The sequence below is a fragment of the Leptonychotes weddellii genome, chromosome 5 (assembly GCF_054177405.1).
Source record: "Leptonychotes weddellii isolate Sample4059 chromosome 5, ASM5417740v2, whole genome shotgun sequence".
Lineage (NCBI taxonomy): Eukaryota > Metazoa > Chordata > Mammalia > Carnivora > Phocidae > Leptonychotes > Leptonychotes weddellii.
The window spans coordinates 137,412,022-137,431,583 of NC_138373.1; the positions used below are offsets into that span (position 1 = coordinate 137,412,022).

At 36.8% G+C, this 19,562-nt stretch overlaps 1 protein-coding gene across 10 annotated transcripts in view; it reads right to left on the reverse strand.

Annotated features, from left to right (window-relative positions):
• NTN4 (netrin 4) overlaps positions 1-19,562 on the reverse strand; it is a 137,449-nt gene that overhangs the window by 16,496 nt on the left and 101,391 nt on the right. For 3 of the 10 annotated variants that reach the window (XM_081822211.1, XM_081822213.1, XM_081822214.1), the window contains exons 9-10: positions 18,075-18,245; positions 10,874-12,293 (exon numbers count right to left, since the gene is read on the reverse strand). In XM_081822211.1, coding sequence (XP_081678337.1) covers positions 12,157-12,293; positions 18,075-18,245 — 308 coding nt within the window. In that variant the 3' untranslated portion in view covers positions 10,874-12,156. Of the gene's footprint in view, positions 1-2,560; positions 2,712-3,541; positions 3,702-10,131; positions 10,185-10,873; positions 12,294-18,074; positions 18,246-19,562 lie in introns of those variants that run through there. The other 7 variants (XR_014145861.1, XR_014145862.1, XM_081822215.1 and 4 more) reach the window with 7 other exon arrangements.

The window sequence follows — 19,562 nt, forward strand, 5'->3', positions numbered from 1 at the left end:
GGTCATGAGGTCAAGCCTCATGTTGGGCTCCATGCTGGGTGTGGAGTCTACTTAAAAAAAAAAGAAAGAAAGAAAGAAAAGGGAGTAGTTGGATATGCTTTTCTAATTTGGGGATATCACCTATTTATTCATTTGACAAATATTTTCTGAGCATGACTTTGTGCCAGGGATTATGGTATGCACAGGGGATACAATGTGAATAAGACAGATGTGATCCTTGACCTCAAAAAGCTTGTATAATCTAATGAAAGAGACAGATTAACAAAATGTGAAAATGAGCAAATATATTATTGTGAACTCTTACTTTCCCTCCTTTTTTTTTTTTAAAGATTTTATTTACTTATTTAGAGAGAGTGCATGTGCATGCAAGTGAGGAGGGGAAGAGGGAGAGACAGAATCTCCAGCAGACCTCGCTGAGTGAGGAGTGCAGGCAAGGCTCGATCTCACAACCCCGAGGTCATGACCTGAACTGCAATCAAGAGTTGGACGCTCACCTGACTGAACCACCCAGGTGCCCCTCCTTCTAAGGTGGTGGTCTAGAAGTATAACTAGTATCATGGCTACCCAAAATGTATGGTTTCCTTTTCAATCAGATGTATCATTCCAGGCCATCAGAGTACCACCCATATCTGTTCTATAGGGTATACTACTAGGTAATGGAGCTGTGATGAGAACATTTCCTACACAGTGACTTTTTATTTTTATTTTTTAAATTTTTTTTTTTTAAGATTTTATTTATTTGCGAGAGAGAGAATGAGAGACAGAGAGCATGAGAGGGAGGAGGGTCAGAGGGAGAAGCAGACTCCCTGCTGAGCAGGGAGCCTGATGTGGGACTCGATCCCGGGACTCCAGGATCATGACCTGAGCCGAAGGCAGTTGCTTAACCAACTGAGCCACCCAGGCGCCCCTATTTTTATTTTTTAAATTTAAATTCAATTAATTAACATATAGTGTATTATTAGTTTCAGAGATAGAGTTTAGTGATTTCATCAGTTGTATATAACACCCGGTGCTCATTACATCACCTGCCCTCCTTAATGCCCATCACCCAGTTATCCCATCCCTCCACCCCTCTTCCCTCCAGCAACCCTCAGTTTGTTTCCTATAGTTGAGTCTTTTATGGTTTGTCTCCCTTCTGATTTCATCTTACTTTATTTTTCCCTCCCTTCCCCTATGATCCTCTGTTTTGTTTCTTAAATTCCACATATGAGTGAAATCATATGATAATTGTCTTTCTCTGATTGACATTTCGTTTAGCATAATACCATCTAGTTCCATCCATGTTGTTGCAAATGGTAAGATTTCCTTTTCTTGATGGCCGAGTAATATTCCATAGCCACAGAGACTTTTTATAAAAAGATTATAGGGCAGTCATCATTTCTTAGCCTTAGTAGGGAGAAGAGAATGGAGATGCTGAAGCTCCTATTGATGGTAGAGCCTCACTGTAGGAAGAGTTACCCAGTCATTGTCTCAGGACTCAATTCCTGAGTCTTTTCAGCAACCGATCAGGGAACCAGAAGGAAGAGAGAGATGCAGGGAGAGCCAGAACAGTTGGCCACCTCTGCAGACCAAAAAGGCACCCATTAAGGAAGAAGTGCTGTAGTGTGATGACTAAGAGCACAGAGTCCAGAGCTCAGACCTGGGCTTGTGCTTTCACTCGCTCACTTACCGCCTGGTTTACAGTGGCCTAGTTGTCTACTTGAGCTTCCTTTTCCTCACGGGTTAAAATGGCAATAATAATCGCTCCTGCCTCAGAGGTTAGCATCAAGTTTTTGTGAAGATAATGCATATAAAGCAGATCTCAGTGACAGCAGTATTTGGATTTCAGGGGAGTCTGGGCATCTGAGTTATCACAGTAGTTCTAAAACCATAATGTAGAGTCTGTCTCCTCTCCCTAGTGAAATTCAAAAGCTGAGAGGTTGCTGGTAGATCCATTTAAAGCCATTTTCTCTGTAATGTGTTCCACAGGCTCTCATTCATGCTTACTTATATTTCATTCCTAGCACTCCTCCCAGGGTGACACACTATTGCTTCTCTGTATTATTTCCCCAACTGACCTCTATTTGCTAGTATTTGAATTGTACTAGTCTTTCCCCTCTTCCATCCCTCAGTTATTGGAATGAGGGCATGTGCATTCTTTATTGAAGGAAATACATATTGAATCTGTGGCACAGTGAAGAAATGATTTCTCTTGCAGAGTGTAATAATTATTTCTGTCATGTTATCAAGGTCAGTGTTTTTGACTCCTGCTAACAGTAGCCAAATTTGTACCAGTTGAAGTTCCTCAGGAACACTTCTTAATGATGGGAGAATTTTTTTTTCCTTTGCCTTAAGAATAATTGGAGCAGGGGCGCCTGGGTGGCTCAGTCGTTAAGTGTCTGCCTTCTGCTCAGGTCATGTGGGATCGAGCCCCACATCAGGAGAGCTTGCTTCTCCCTCTCCCACTCCGCCTGCTTGTGTTCCCTCTCTCACTGTGTCTCTCTCTGTCAAAAAATAAATAAAAAATCTTTAAAAAAAAAAAAAAAGAATAATTGGAGCAACTTCTTTTGTTTTTCTGCATATTTTTCTTCCTTGCTTTGTAGAGGAAGAAAAAGACAAAGAAGAGTTAGGAGGTAAGCGAGAAGTACGATGTCTTCTAAATAGAATCACAGATGAGAATGAAATTTGCAGGGGAGATTCAAACAGGAGTGATCTGGGGGAATCAGTTGAGCCTAGAAAAAAACACAAGAGCATTTGGGTTTTTGGACCTTGAAGGGAGTGAAGACTTCTCCAATAACAGTTGTAAGTCATCATGGATGTGGATTTCCAAAGCTTAAGGAATAAAATATTTTGCAAAATTTCCAGGTCACAAACGATTGGCTCAGTACTCTAGCAATGCTTTATGTTGAGAATCTTCAAACTTCTGAAATCTGTCATTGCCTGAGGATTATCAAGGCCTGAGGATAATTTACCAAATCCCAGATTGTCCTCCTATAGAATCAGCTTGTGGTTCATGATTTTAAAAAGGCAGGAAGAGAATTTGTAGTTAATTACTAGGCCTTGGTCTAGTAAATGTACAAAGCACAGAAGGATGACGCTGAAGTTTTGACATGAGTGGAGGGACTTGAATTCTTTTACAACTGGAATGTGCTGGAACTTCCCAATGGCTTGAAAGAATGCCTAGAATTTCTTTCTCTATTATGGTCACTGTTGTTTTTCACAGAAGCAAGTGAATCTTCCTGAGCTGTCCTGGTTCCAGTAGATGAGTCCCCAGCAGGCTTTTGGGGAGCAAAGCTGGCCAGACACCATGGTTTGGGCACTTGGGGATCCCTGTGTTTCTCACGCATAGGTGTTAGAGCTGTTGTAAATCTTTAAAGCCAACATGAAAATTAAGGAGCATGGCACAGAGCAGGACCTTGTCAGCTCCATAATGGGCGGTGGGCAGAAGAATTCTGATACTTTCCTCCAGGCACTTAGTGTAACTCAAAAAAAAAAAAAAAAACAAAAACAAAAACCAAAAAACGCCTGCTTTGTGGTCATTATCCAATTATAACAGCTTTTCACTTGGAAGAATTTAGTCATTTATTGCTTTCAGTTCATCTGAGGGAAAACAGCGTTCAATACAATCAGGATGAGGGGGTCTATGGCGTTGAATTTTCCCTCAGTGATGGAAAAAGAGTATTTCTCTTAAATCAGGGCAGTGAATGCCTGATAAATAAGCCCTAGAATGTGGATAGAGAGGAGGGATTATTACAGCTCTCTCCTGGAGGTCGTTCCCCACTAGAATGTGAGCTCTATGAGAATAAGGATTTTGTTTTATTCACTGCTATATCCCCAGGGCCCAGAACAGTGTGCACTACATAGGAAGATCATAAGAAATACCTAAATTTAATTATTAAATTAATAAATGAAGATCTACAATCCAACAAATGATGCTGGGAAAGAAGCTGAGAACTTTAAAGCAGTATTATGCAGCTGAAAGGGCATAGGATTTGAAATAAGACATCTGTTTTGAATACTTGGCTCTGCTAGTTACCAGCTAGTTACTGGCCCTGGGCAAGTTACTTTGCTCTTCTTAACCTCATATTCCTCACCTGTGAAATGAGATAACAATACCTATTTCGAAAGGTTGTTCTGAGGATTAATTGAGATGAAGATTGTGATGGTGTTGGGCACTCTGAAAATGCTGGTTCTACCCTTATCCCACAATAAATCATGTTGCTCCAGTAAGGAATTTACATAACGGACTGCCTACTCAATGGGAGAATAACATAGGCATGTTTCTACTTAGTGCCATAAAAATAGATTATAAGGAACTCTTCATGTCGTAGGGTATTTATTGTTTTTTGTTTTTTTACACACGTGCTATTTTATTTTCTGTTTAAAAAAGGAAAACACATTTCATAAAGATACTGAATTGGAATCCTGAAAAATCAGCTATGGCCAATATGAGGCTTTAAACATCACTTCTCAAATAGCTTTTACCTAATCCTACTAGATAACATTTGGGGGCAAGTGAACACTTGGAGCCATGTTTTCTAAACTTAGTCTTCTTTCCTGAGACATTCAGTGAAACCTGTACAATTTTGGAGGTTGTTAATTAAGTGTTCTTGTAGATACTGCATTAAAAAATGTATTCATTGTGTTTTTGTTTCAAACTGCTTATTATAACATTTATCAAAGGCAGAGCACATGCTGATAAAAATATCCAGTTGTGCATTCTCAAATGTTATAAAAAGCTCTCTAGGTTGCTGAAGGTCACTTCTGGGCAAGTCTCCCTGCGTAAGAGGTCGGAGTGCGTGTGTAACAAGAGTGTTTCTGAGGTTAAGGAATTCTATTTGCTGTGATGCAAGTTGTGTACATTTCCTTGATTTTTCTCTCCATGCTTATCAAGGAAAGGATAATCCTGGCTTTTATTTCTTGTTTACAGAAATGGGAAAGAAAAATGTGAAGTCTGTGTGGTTTATTATTTTATTTGTGGCTTGAATCCTCATTTCTGAGAGAGGGTAAGTTAGGCGGTCCCCCATGTTTTCCTTTCCCAATGTCACTGCTTTTTCACCTTTCTCCTTACTTCTTAAGCCTCTGACTGGGGTACAATCGAGTGTGTCAGCAGGACTGGCACTGCCTAAATGGAAATTAGGAAGCTGCCTAAGCAGCCTGATTTATGAGGCATTGAAAGGCACATCTGACCAAAAATAACTCTTCCACCCGCCTGCCATCGGTGCCTGAAATTCCCATGATAAGAATCTCCCATTAAAAATTTTCTGCAGACACGCATGGTTTATTTGGATCAATAAAGCATTGTGTTAGGGAGAAAGTGGGAAAATGGGAAAGTATCTCATTAGAATGATTTTATCTTCTGAATCTCTTGGTCTCTTGGTCAAGGGTAGCATCTTGACAAATCAATATACTATTTAAGGCTAGAGGGAAACTGGGAATTAGAGTCTTGTGTAGGATCTTCTTGTAGACTCTGAGCAGTATGAAGCCAATGAGCCCTGGGGAGGAGATTTCCCCAAAGTAGATTGAGGAGCTAAGGTATCAAAGACACATTTAGATGTTTCACAATTCTGTTTAAGGCGAGGTTAGCAAGTAGGGTACATAAGAGCTAGAGGGAATTCCCCTTTTCTACCATCTTAGTTCTTGGGTAACCATAACAAGACTAATGATTCCCTTATTCATAAAATAACCATTATGATGAAGACCAAGTAGATTTATGACCAGAGGGAGATACATTTGTAGAACCAGAACTAATGATTAACTCTATGACTTTGTTGAGACTATTCTGTAAAAGTGTCGAGAGCAGTGTTTCTGGTACTTATTAGATTGTCCATCCCTGGTCCCCAACCAGACCTTCTGAAACAGATGTTCTGAGGTAGGGTCCTGGGACTCTACTTTCTAACAAACATTTCTGCTGATTTTTATGGACATTATTTGAGGATCACCGGTTGAGAGGCATTAGTAGATCATAAAGGCGGATAATTAAGGTTCAAATGCTAGCTTGGCTGCTTACTTATTTCGTGACCGTGGACAAGCTGTTTAACCCTCTGGTTCTCAGTTTCTCCATAATGATAGTAGTGACTCTGCAAGGTTATTGACTGAGGTCTGAGGAGATAAGTCATGTGAAGTTTAACACAGTACCTGGCACCTAATAAGGGCAAAAGTGATAACTGTTATTATGAGTATGTATATTGAAAAAGACCTCTAGGCAATGCTTACTGACATTAAATATTTTGTGGACTATTTGCTTGGTAAAAGATAAATTTAAAATTCTGTTTCAATGTGTGATAAAACTAATGGTTTCCTAATTTCCTAATTACAATTACCTAAGATTTCTCTGTTGCTTTATTATCTTTCGCTTTTCTGTCTCCTCAAACAAAACTAACAGCAAGAGACTTGGATGGAAAAATTTTGTAGTAAATATTCAGAACTATCTCTCCTAAATCATGGTATCTAGCAATGGAAGAATTGGTTAACTGAATATATTCTACTTTGAAATATTTTGCGTATTGTTACTAGAACAGACCCCCTGGTTCCTATCCCAGCTGTTGCTTTCCTTTATTCTTATATATTTTTTAATATATTTTAAAAAATATCTTATTTTTAAGTAATCTCTACACACAACTTGGGACTTGAACCCATAACCCCAAGATCAAGTGTTACATGCTCCACTGACTAAGCCAGTCCCATGCCCCTATTCTCTTATATCTTTATGCCTTTTGTCCTGCCCCTTGCTTTCTTTCCTTGGTTGACAAAGTGCCTACATTCTCTATTTTTTTTCTGTTTCCTCGTCTCTCTCTGGTATAATTTCTTCTCATTCATCTTGTAAGCAGAATTACTCCACACAGCAAAAGTCGGAGCTGAGAGAATTGACTTGGAATGCTGTTGAATTTCACAGCAGCTTATTCAGGGTTGGTATTGATAAATGCACATGCAGACCTTATGCCTAAATAGATCTCAGAATGCCAGACCAAGAGGAGAACAGCAAAGGTAAAAAAAACGGACTCTTACTAGTTCATTTTGGCATAAATTATGGTAAACAGTATTATCCTAATGGCAATGTAAAAATGAGAAAGTCAGTAGAAAATTATGTAATTGCAGGGTAGAATAATGGGATATATTATAAGCTGGCGTATGGAGGAGAACTGAGAGAAATGCTTTCAGTGTTCTTTCTTCAGCTATAATCTAAAAGAAACAGCTAATGCGTTGGTATCACCTCCCATGAATTCCTTTCTAAAGGCCAGAATCCCCTTTTAGTGGTGGAAATATGAACTCTGGGCAGTAGAATTCTTGGGTTTAAATCCAGGCTCCACAATTATAAGCTGAGTGTCCCTGGACAATTTAGTTAATGTCCCTGTGCCTCAGTTTCCTTATTTGGGAAATACAGATAATAATAGCACACACTTCAGGGGTGCTTAGGAGGATCAAATGGGAATAACACACAGAAAGCACTTAGAAAAGTACCACCTTGAAGTAAACTCTCAATTATCTATTGCTTTTGGTGTTATAATCTGTGGTATTTTTTATTTGCTAAGCTTGAAATCCTTAGTGGTATCCTGAGAGGGAAGAAGGTGTCCAGGGAATTTCTGGGCAGACCAATTTGCTCATACTGTGAGAATTTGCATGGTAGTTATTTTTCTTTCTGGGAAGCAAGGTTCCCTGCCTGGCGGCTGTTCACCCCTTTATTGAGTTAAGTGCACTATGATTTGATCACTTCTAGTATACCTTGGGATATTTTTGGATTTATAAATTAATTCATTGCTAATCTGCCTGTGACTACATATTAAGAAACCAGAGATGTATTCAGCATGTATGAAAACCCTCCCTTAACAGAACGTGCATCTCAATTCTGGAAATAACTATTTGGTCCAGGGCATCTTTCCTTCTTTCTCATGACTAACATTCCGCTTTTTTTGTTATTCAGCATATGTGAATTGACTAATAGTAAATCTGGGAATTTGTCATTTAAAATATTGTAGGTGTCAAACACAGCCAGTAATGCTCAAAAAAGTAGAGAGATGTTTAAATCCCTTTGGCAAAAGTGTAGGAAAGCAAGGTAAAGGGCATCATTTTTCAAAAAGTATTCTCAGACAAATCATTCTCTGAGAGACTTAAAATAACATCAGTCATGCAAGGCACACCTCTTTACTTCTATTCCATTTTTATCATATCAATCTCCCTTGCAAAATTGAGGTTGTTCATAAATATTTTCCTTCCAAACTGTGGGAAATAAGTCATGAGTAACTTTGGCTCTTTGGTAAAGTTAGGTTAGGGGACTGCTTATCACTGAAACAATGAACACAAAAGCAATTCAGTCCCGGGGCCTCTGACAAAACTCCTCAATACCCAGGCAGTGCTCACGCTCCTTGTTCTCAGGCATTCCAGGGGAGTGGCCACAGGACAGGGCCGCACAAGGAATTTTCAAGGTCCCTTTTCCCACCCTTCAGAGTTGATAAGTCTCTGATCCTTTAGAAAAGGATTTGTTCTGCAAGAACCCAAGTATCCCAAAGAACTATGTTTACCCATAACGAGCCTTGCTTTCTGTTTAATATAGCCAGAAGGACACTGCTTTTTGGACTCGTGGTCACATCCCCACAGATTTGACCTCATTTGGTGGACACTATTAAAAGATTATCCTATTATTGAGAATTTCCATTGCATCACATACTAAATATTAGTAACATTCCTCTGTGGGGAAAGTGATGTAATAAGAGGGCATAGACTGAGTTGACCTCAGGCAAATTATATGGGTAGGTATGTGGACATTATGCAACTGATCTGCTGACTAATAAAGCCCAATGGTACTGGGAGTAATGCTCTGGGGGCAGAGACTTTCCTAATAGCTCTCGAAGGAGGTGAAGCCATAGATGGAATTTTTCTTTGACTCTGTTGCCTTGGTACTGTGATCGTTATTTTGCAAGATGCCAAGGAGGAGAAAGTGTAGATAGGAAGTGTGGCAGAGCAATGAAATAATGGAATGGGAAGGGGGCCTTGAGGTGGCTTGCTCATACTTTGACGGGTGGGGAACATAGGTTTCTTTTTTTTCTACTTTGGAAGCCAAATGATGCTCATAAGGAATTAAAACTGCAGTTGAAGGGCTTCAGGTGATTTAAGAATGAAGATATTAAGAAACAGTTATAACAATGATTTTTTTTTTTTTTTAATGTTGCCAGAGAAGGTTTTGAAAGAGCACCTAAGGAAGAAGATTCCAGTTAAAAAGGACTGAGCCTGGGTGGCTCAGTTGTTAAGCGTCTGCTTTTGCCTCAGGTCATGATCCCAGGGTCCTGGGATTGAGCCCCACATCGGGCTCCCTGCTTGGCGGGAAGCCTGCTTCTCCCTCTCCCACTCCCCCTGCTTGTGTTCCCTCTCTCGCTGTGTCTCTTTCTGTCAAATAAATAAAATCTTAAAAAAAAAAAGAAGGAACGGGAAGACCCATTAGGGGCCCAGTAATTTGGCAAACTAGTTAAAATTAAACTTTTAGTTATAACTTTGCTTGAACAGACTTTACAAACAATTGATTAAATTTTAATTGTTAAAAAAATAAATTACAAAAGTAGTACATGATCAATGAAAGAATGCCAAGCAATATAAATATATGCAAAATAAAAAGTGAAAATCTCCCTCCTTCTTTCCCTTACAGGGGTAAATACTGCTATGATGTGTCTATCTTTCGGGCCTTTTAGATCACTTTTTATATTATAAATGTGTTTTGGGGCAGGTGTTATTACTATATGTATTCTGCAATTTTTTAAATTTAATATATTATGTACATTTTTCTACTCTTAAGAAGTAGACATTATTTGTATTCTTTTTAATGGGCAAGTTATTTTTATTTTATTTTTTTTAAAGATTTTATTTATTTATCTGACAGAGAGAGACACAGCGAGAGAGAGGGAACACAAGCAGGGGGAGTGGGAGAGGGAGAAGCAGGCTTCCCACAGAGCAGGGAGCCTGATGTGGGGCTCGATCCCAGGACCCTGGGACCACGACCTGAGCCGAAGGCAGATGCTTAACGACTGAGCCACCCAGGCACACCGGGCAATAGTTATTTTAAATAAAGTGAAATGGAAAACAAGGCCCCTTGGCAATTCTGAAAGTTGAGAAAATTCTATATTTGATGTATTTAAAATATTTTTCTTGATGTGATATACTTACCAACATGTTTGATAAGTTGCTTGTAAATCATACCCTACTAAATGGCATTCCACCTACCAGGATAAGATAGGAAAAGATAAGACATGCTACAGGTTATAAAAGCAGATTTCATGAGAGTATGTATAGTAGAATTCCAATTCTATAAAAGGTATGTATATGTGTAGAAAGCAGTCTAGCAGCCTGGGCACTAAAATGCTAACAGCTGTCATCACAGGATGGTTTAAATGTAGGTCTTTTTTTTTTTCCTGATATGGTTTTCTGTATTTTCTTCTTCTTCTTTTAAGATTTATTTCTTTATTTTAGAGAGAGCAAGCACAAATGGGAGGGGCAGAGGGAGAGGGAGAGAGAATCTCAAGCAGACTCTCTGATAAACCTGGAGCCTGATGTGGGGCTCAATCTCACGACCCTGAGATCACGACCTGGCCAAAACCAAGAGTCAGATGCCTAACCAACTGCGCCACCCAGGTGCCCCCGTTTTCTGTATTTTCAACAGTGAACTTTCATTGCTTTTTAACAAGTAAATGTAGTATAAGAATGCACTTCATCTGATAAAAGTTCACGTCCAAAGGCTACAGAAACTAATCCCATCTGAATTAGCTTCCAATCTATCCCCACACCCCAGAGTAAAAGAGTAGAAATACCAGGCCCTTCTTTGATTTTCTTAATTTAAAGAATTAGATTTGAGTTCCCTCATTAAGACAAAGTAATCTTTAGCAGAGCTGACCAGGAAATGAGACAAAAATCAGGAAATCATATTCCTTTATTACATATATGAAATATAAAAAATTAACAGAGCAATATATATATATATATATATTTTGCAAGTCCACAGGACCTCAGGAAAAAAAATATGTTCTGTATGTGAAGTTAATCTTATGGCACTGTGGTTTATGTTTTGTATATTCAAGTACAGAAGAAACTGTATGTCTTGTGGTTGTGCATGGGTACAGAAGATGAGTAATAATGAAAACTGTAGTTTGGAGAACTATCACATACACTGTGTCAAAAAAATGAGTAAATATAATGGCCATATACTGTTAATAAAGATAAGGAGGAAACTGTTCCAACATTCAGGTTTAAATACTAAACACAAAAATAAAACAAATTCTGTGTCTACAGTAATTTCTGCCGTGTATACAAGTGCATTGCAAATAAATGAGCTTTTAAAAATTTAAAGTCCATTTCCTTTTCATCCAAGCATATTTCTACTCTTAAGAGTTCTTCTTCCTCTTATTTTAAAGTCTCATTTTGTTTAGTTTTTTAAAATTTTTCATCATGGCTGGTATCTGTGGAATCTAACCTCTAGCCTGAAGCTGAGACTTCATATGCAAACATGTTCTCCTTTTAGGTTTTCTCCAAGTGTTCAGAGCTAACACGTACAACTTCCTTTTGTCCACACGTGGTGGCAGTGCTTCTGTTTCAGTAGGTTTTCTTACACGCCCTTTATTTTTCTTTCTGTCAACCATGGTCTTCAAACTTTCCCAACACAAGTGGTAGGTAGTAAAGTGCTTTATACAAGGAAATAGTATATACATGTGGAGAGCTTCCATTTAACACTCCATAGACCAAAGTTCACACACATCACACAAAGGCAGGCTCTTTTTTAAGAAAAACCTTTTTTTGATAGTAGGGTTGGGGAGTCCTTAAAATCTCCTTAATTACTTTAAGTAGCACAAATATAAGTAACATATCTGAAGCTGGAAGGAGTCCTTGTTAGATGTACTCCTCTTAATGGATTACTGCTAAATATCATACTGCTATTAAAAATACTCTGAATAGTTACGAATTACAGAATCAGTCCCATAGGAGGCAGTTATCAGGGTAGGATTTTTCATTTGTCTTTATGAAACAAACTGTATTTAAACATGGCCCCCAAAGAGACAGGTTAGACTAGGCCCATGCATTGGAATATTTCTATATATTTTGGCACTTAAAAAATTCCAGTTTTGTTTTTGAGGTCTCCTTTCCATTAAGCTTATGTTTTCTACATAGAGAAGTGCCATTATGTGCTATATACCTTTGTTGCTACTTGCACTTTCTTTTTAAAATATCCATGACTTTTCTCCCAAGGGATGGCTTCCAGTGCTGGACAAAACTTTTCATATTCACGACTAGTTTGCCTGTTCTTACATCTTCATGTCCTGCCACAAGGTACTCCAAACCTAAAAGAGAACAAAGTTAGGGGCTATATAGTATCATAATTTATTGAAGTGGGGGAGGAGATGTGACTTTGGTGGTTTTATATGCACGGTTCCTGGTTTTATATATTCATAGTTGAAATAGGGAGTCCCAGGCAGTGATAGCTGGTACTTAAAACATTTACTATGTGTTAAGTGGCTTACGTGTATTATTTCATTTAATCTTGAAAATAACCCTATGAAGTAGGTATTTTGTTTTCTTGTTTTACAAATAAGGAAACTAAGGCTCAGCAAGATTACAAAACTTGTTCAGTGTCTCCCAGTGAATAGCAGCACTCTGACTCAAGCTCAGGTCTGTCTAGCTGTAGAACTTTTACTTTATGTTATACTACCTTCTATGGTAAAGAAGTAAGGATTCTGTGGGTACTTAGCATACTGCTATAAATTAGTATTTCTTGGAGACTCACTATGTATGGTAGTGCATATTAAGGAGGATTTTTATAAAAGTGAGACAACCATTTGGAAAAGCATATTGGAAGAGAGTTATGAGTTATGGAGTGGTGGGGGGTGGGAGGGATGGGGTGGCTGGGTGATAGACATTGGGGAGGGTATGTGCTATGGTGAGCGCTGTGAATTGTATAAGACTGATGAATCACAGAACTGTACCTCTGAAACAAATAATACATTATATGTTAAAAAAAAAAAAAGATGATAGTAGGAAGGGAAAAATGAACGGGGGTAAATTGGAGGGGGGAGACGAACCATGAGAGACTATGGACGCTGAGAAACAAACTGAAGGTTCTAAAGGGGAGGGGGGTGGGGGATGGGTTAGCCTGGTAATGGGTATTAAAGAGGGCACGTTCTGCATGGAGCACTGGGTTTTATATGCAAACAATGAATCATGGAACACTACATCAAAAACTAATGATGTAATGTATGGTGATTAACATAACATAATAAAAAAAAGTGAGATAAGAGGAGAAAAAAAGTTATGAATGATACAAAGTGACACATATCTCCTATAGAAAGTAAATGTGTTCTTGGAATATAGGATGTTTGTTTGTCATATTAAAAAAAAAAAAAAGATGAGACTTCACCAGACCTTTGTAATTCAAAATTCTTTTCAGGCTTCAAATAAAAAATTTTGGTTGACGTACAGAAATGAAAGGACAGTCTCATTACCTATACATCAAAAAAAGGAATTATGTTAATCTCCTTCAGTAGGTGTTTGTAATACTATCAATATTGGTATTTTGAAACAATTTTCTTTAATATTATAGGACAGAGCAAATAAGTAATTATGTTTATAAAGGAGAACTTTCCAAGATAAAGAGACATATATTTTAAAACTTAAGAAAAAATAGTAGATGTTAAAATTAACCTGAAAATATCAATTTAAACTCATGGGTTTATATGTATATATATAAATTAATATATATTAATAAAATAAAAATAAAACATATTACTATATTATATATATTTTTTGTTCATCCACTGAAATGATCTAAAAAAAAAAAAGGCATTCCAGTAGCAATGAACACCTATAGTAGACATACTGTGCTCTCTAATTAAACAGATCTCGCTAAAAACAAAACAAAATAAAACCAGGCTTCTTGCAGAAATGCTATTGCAGGTCCAGGACAGGAAGATACAATGTAGCAGGGGACATCTTATTGTGCTAAAAATCGAGGAAGCTCTCAAAGATTAATGGGGGTCATTGTAAAAGGACATGGGAGCTAGCAAAAAAGGGTTACAACGTGTTAAAGTTGTGATAATTGGAGCACCAAGGAACATAATGATTGTATCTATTGAAACATACTGAATCAATAAAAATCCGTAATTCCAAAATGATACTCAAAAAAGAAAAATCCAGAAAAAAATTGGTTTGTCATCTTTTGAAGCAGCTGTTAAGACCATTACTTACTTTGAAAGGTAAGCACTTTGGGAATTATAAGGAAAGAATTTAGCATTTACCCTGCCTTTAAATAGGAACTATATTGAATGGTAACCTATAGCCCAGCTTGAAAGAGAAAGTCCCCTTACAGAAGAATGTCAACTAGTAAATGAGGGAAATCAGAAAAACATCGTTTCTTAAGCTCTAATGAAATTATTGATTCAGGAAGGATTACCAGTTGGTGGTAACATCATCAAATCAATGGTCAGTGGGAAACTGGATATTTGTATCATGACTAAATAACACTACACTCATTACTTTCTAATCTCAAAAGGGAAAACAAAACTGCCCAATGGAGAGATCAGGCTGTCATCACTCTAACCCAAGGGTCAAGTTTAGCAACCCTGATGGTGGGTTATCCAGGTCTTTTGTGTCTTCTGATATGATTTAACATGAAGTACATACCCAGCAATATCTCTAGTGGATTCTAATCAAAATGTTTATCTTGAATCTATCAAGATTTTTTTAGAGATTACAAGAAACATAGGAGGTAGAGGGACAAGCTAAATGACATGACAAGGAACCAACCAGTCAAATATAGAAGGTAAGATAATCTACAGGACACTTGGCCTGGATTCTTCAACACTAATAATTTTTCAACAACAATTAAAAAAGGAACTGTGCTTGAATAAGAGAGACTTGAGAGACTTAAAAACTAAATATAATGTGTGATCCTGGATTGAACACTGACAAGGACAAACCAGTTCTAAAGGACATTTTGGGACCAGTTAGGAAATTGGAATATGGTCTGAGTATTAAAGTATATGAAAATAAACTATAATTGAAGGCAATGATCACTAACTAAAGTAGGTTACAGAATGGAGCATATTATGATTTTATTTTGGTTAAAAAATATAATACGTACATGCACAGAGAAAGACCTTGAAAGATTTGCATTAAGCTGTTAACAGAGAGGATCTCTGGAGGTAAGAAATTGAAATTTTAAATTTTCCTCTAAATTTTTATAATGTATATGTGATAGCTTCTATAATAAAGGAGTTATTTAAAATATTATTAAAAGGGGGCACCTGGGTGGCTCAGTTGGTTAAGCGACTGCCTTCGTCTCAGGTCATGATTCTGGAATCCCGGGATTGAGTCCCACATCAGGCTCCCTGCTCGGCGGGGAGTCTGCTTCTCCCTCTGACCCTCCCCGCCTCATGCTCTCTCTCTCATTCTCTCTCTCTCTCTCAAATAAATAAAATCTTTTAAATAAATAAATAAATAAATAAAAATAAAAATAAAAATAAATAAAATATTATTAAAAGAAATCAGCCCTAAACTTAAACATAGTTATGATGGTGTTTTCAAAAAAAAAAAAGAGAGAGAGAAAAAGGGATAATAATGGTAGAGACTTTAACACCAGAGAGCACAAATGTAAGAAGGGTTATAAGGTATTTAAATTATTTAAAGAGTAACCTTAGCATCTGCATGAAAAAGAATCCCAATATTTAATTAGTGGACTAATTAAAATACAATGGTCTTGATATTGTTTGTATTATACCTAAAGTAACAAAATCCTCATATAAAAATACAATAAATAATTTTTAGGAAACTTCATTGTTAAGTTTAGTATTTTAAATGAATTTACTTTGAAACTATCAAGAGAACAAATACTATAGGAGTTTGCCATTAATTTAAAGTATGAATATACACTGAACTAATAGAAATGATACTGAATAAATTCATTAATTATGGAGCAGCATCATGCCAAAAATTAGCGTGGAAAATAATGTTATCTGTTGTATCACTTACTAGCATTTACTTTTTACTTTCCTATTTTTTGCTTTTGACATCTACTTTACTACATGTTTGAGGGCACAAAGTTTATTTTATTTCCATAGAGAAAGAAAATATAATACTTTAGTGCTAGTCTTGATATCCTAAATTGGTTGATGAATGAGTAAATGTATGTATGAATGTAGGAATGAATGAATTTGCAGGGTTGTCAATTAGACTGTTCCTTTTCAAAAAGTAGCAGAGGAAGCTAGTTGGTGTGTAAGGTTTCCAAATTTTCTTATCAGCTTTCTTTGGCCTTAGCTTTTGAACTTGTAAAAATGGAAAAACAAAGTGAAATGAAAGAGTGTCTGGTTTTGCTTTGGCAGGTTCCAGTCTTTTCTTCAAAGCGAGTAAACATGTTTTTAAGAATTCTTTGAATAATTGCACTTATGTTTTCAATTGTGATGAACTCAGTTGATTCTTTGACTCTGGCAGAAACCTGATGAGGAAGTATAGTTCACTTCCTGGAGGGTGGCTCAGATGCCCAAAGCTTTTCTTTTTTTTTTTTAATGTCTTAACTAAAAAACTAGGCAGATTATTTTTTCTTTTGCTAAGATAATAGAAAGTGCTTATAGGAAGAGCCTCTACACACAGATTATTGGGAAATAGAACTTAAATTAAGGACTCTTCATTTCCCTGTGTTCAAAATCTAAGATTCTGATTACTTCATTTGTCCTTCGGAAACATATTTATTTATTATCTAAAATGTCTTCTTTTCCTTATTAAAATTTAAATGAATTTAAATAAAATATTAAAAGGGCATAAAAGGATATAAGAGATCAGTCAATAGTCAAAAAGTCAAGAGTTTTATATTTTAGATTGTTTAGGTTGGGGGAATATTTCATTGAGAGTTTCCCTTTTTCTTTGTCACTCAGTTATCTGTTTCTCTTCGCTATTAGTCAAAGACTACAGTGACTTCTTAAGAACATAACTGAGGTTTCCTGGACTTTTATTTGAAAGGAATTAGATCCAGAACATAAATTATGCACCTGTATTAGCAGTGCAATTAAGAAACAGATGGCAAGTACATAATGTGGGAAATACAGAGGATTTAAAAAAATAAGGTTTTTTTTAAAGATTTTATTTATTTATTTGTCAGAGAGAGGGCGAGAGAGACAGAGAGAGAGAGAGCAAGCACAAGCAGGGGGAGCTGCAGGCAGAGGGAGAAGGACCCCGATGTGGGCTCAATCCTGGGATCCAGGATCATAGGCAAATGCTTAACCAACTGATCCACCCCAAAATATGTTTGTTTTAATAGAACTTACTATCTGGGTACTGTGTTATTATTTAGGTACTAATGGTAGGTACTAGAGATGCTATGATCAAAAATCTAAATCCCATCCTCAAATTTAATGAAGGAGACAGAAGTAAGTAGCATATGACACAGTATGAAAGTGTACTTGTAGATTATAAAGGTAAGAATCCCATGCTTACTCGCTTGGCTCTTCTACCGTAATTACATTTGAAGATGCAAATTTCCCTTAATTTCAAGTTTCTCTAAGATTCTGTAGTGGTTTTGTTGTTGTTGTTGTTTTAATTTCTGCTGTTTCTAATTTGAAACCAGAATGATCATTTAATGAAAAACAAGATGATGAGAATTTGAGAGTTGTTTTCTATCCAGGAGACACAGATGCTTCTCATGCAATTGTAAAAAATGAATTCAATATTATTTGCACAGATGGAATTTTTGCATTCGAATTTCCTTTGGGAGCAAGTTCTACCCAGGGCACCATAATAGGACCTAGCTTTCAGATGAAGTGTTAGTGGCATCCAAATTTACGAAATTGTTTTCTATGCTACTGGTACCTGGAACCAAGCTGAGACTTCTCTTTTAGGGCAGAAAATATTATATTGCTGGATTTTAAAATATTTTACTTTTATAGAACATGTGGAAGAGAAATAATTTTTTGATGTCAGTTCAAAGACTTCCATTTGGATTGTCCCCAGAATTCAGATGGTGAAAAGGAGAGATACTCTTGGTGAGTTTATTTCAGTTGTGGTTTAGAGAATGTTAAGACAAGGAGCAAATCAGCAGAGACAAAATAGTTATTAAGCTAGAAAAGTCTAATGCTTACCAGGATTGAGGATTGGACAAGTGCAGCCTCTGTTAGTCCACGATTCTGGATATAATGTTCGTTTTCCTCGTAAAATTTTCAATTTGGTAGATTTTAAGACTTTTTTTATCTTCACATTGACCTCGGCATGAGACCCTTTGTCATGAGCTGATAAAATCTTTATTTTTAGCACTGTAACAAGACAATTCCAAAAGTCAAAATGCATAGAATTTCATGCTGCCTTTTGAACTTGGAATAACTTAAATATGCATTTCAGAGTATAATGGAAAAGTTAATTAATGATGATGCAAATGTGGAAATTTGCTTTAAAAATCATTAGGCTAATCTTGATAAGCACTGAGTAATATGTAGAATTGTTGAATCACTGTATTATATACCTGAAGCTAATTAAAAAAACTGTATGTTAACTATACTGGAATTTTAAAAAACTCAAATAAAAAAATCATTAGGCTCACTAACTTTTGCATTGGTTTCACCTTATTTATCTATATTAACTATACTCTCCCTTCTTAGACATTTTCAACCACTATTTCCCATATCATTATGCTAAGAGACTGTCAGCCATTTGCCTACTACAAACATAGTCTTAAACACAGTTAGCTATCAAATCCAAATAGAAAGAAGGTGTATAGGAAGAAGATTTTATATTTAGATTCTGACTATATTTTACTCTGTGGTTCACTGTGTATTAAAGTTACAACAAAGAACAAACAAAATGTTACTGCCAGAATATATTTTACATATTCTAAAGAGATTAAGTAATTAAATATTGATTATTTAATCTTCTTCCCTGGATGTAAAATGCAAGCTGACTGGGGTTAGGGTGACTGTCTTTCCACATCATGGCAGAGCTTCAGTATTCTCTATAACTCACGATTGTATTATGCTATGTTCTTCCATCTATGAATTGGATATGGCTTGGGATTAAGCAGTGGAATAATTTGGGGTGGGGAAGAAAGTACACCTAAGGAACACTGGATGTAGTGTTCTATATTGTTAGAAGAGTTCTTACATCCTCATTTATATCTTGATGGAAAATTCTGTGTAATGAGGGAACTCTATACTGGCTGGTCCCAATTCCTGAGAATATGGTTGTCAGATAGCAGTTTTTATAGAATCACCAAATTTTAGACTTTTAATGGGTCTTTTTTTTTTTTTAAGATTTTATTTATTTATTTGAGACAGAGAGAATGAGAGAGAGAGAGAGCACATGAGAGGGGGGAGGGTCAGAGGCAGAAGCAGGCTCCCTGCCGAGCAGGGAGCCCAATGCGGGACTTGATCCAGGGACTCCAGGTTCATGACCTGAGCCGAAGGCAGTCGCTTAACCAACTGAGCCACCCAGGCGCCCCGGCTTTTAATGGGTCTTAAGAGTTCATCTAGTCTTGTTTTATGTTTGAGGAAGCAAATTTTAAGAAATTAAGTGAACTTCCCAAATTTGCATGACCAGTTAGTTAGAGGTGGAGTTTGGGCTGGAACCCCAGTAAGATA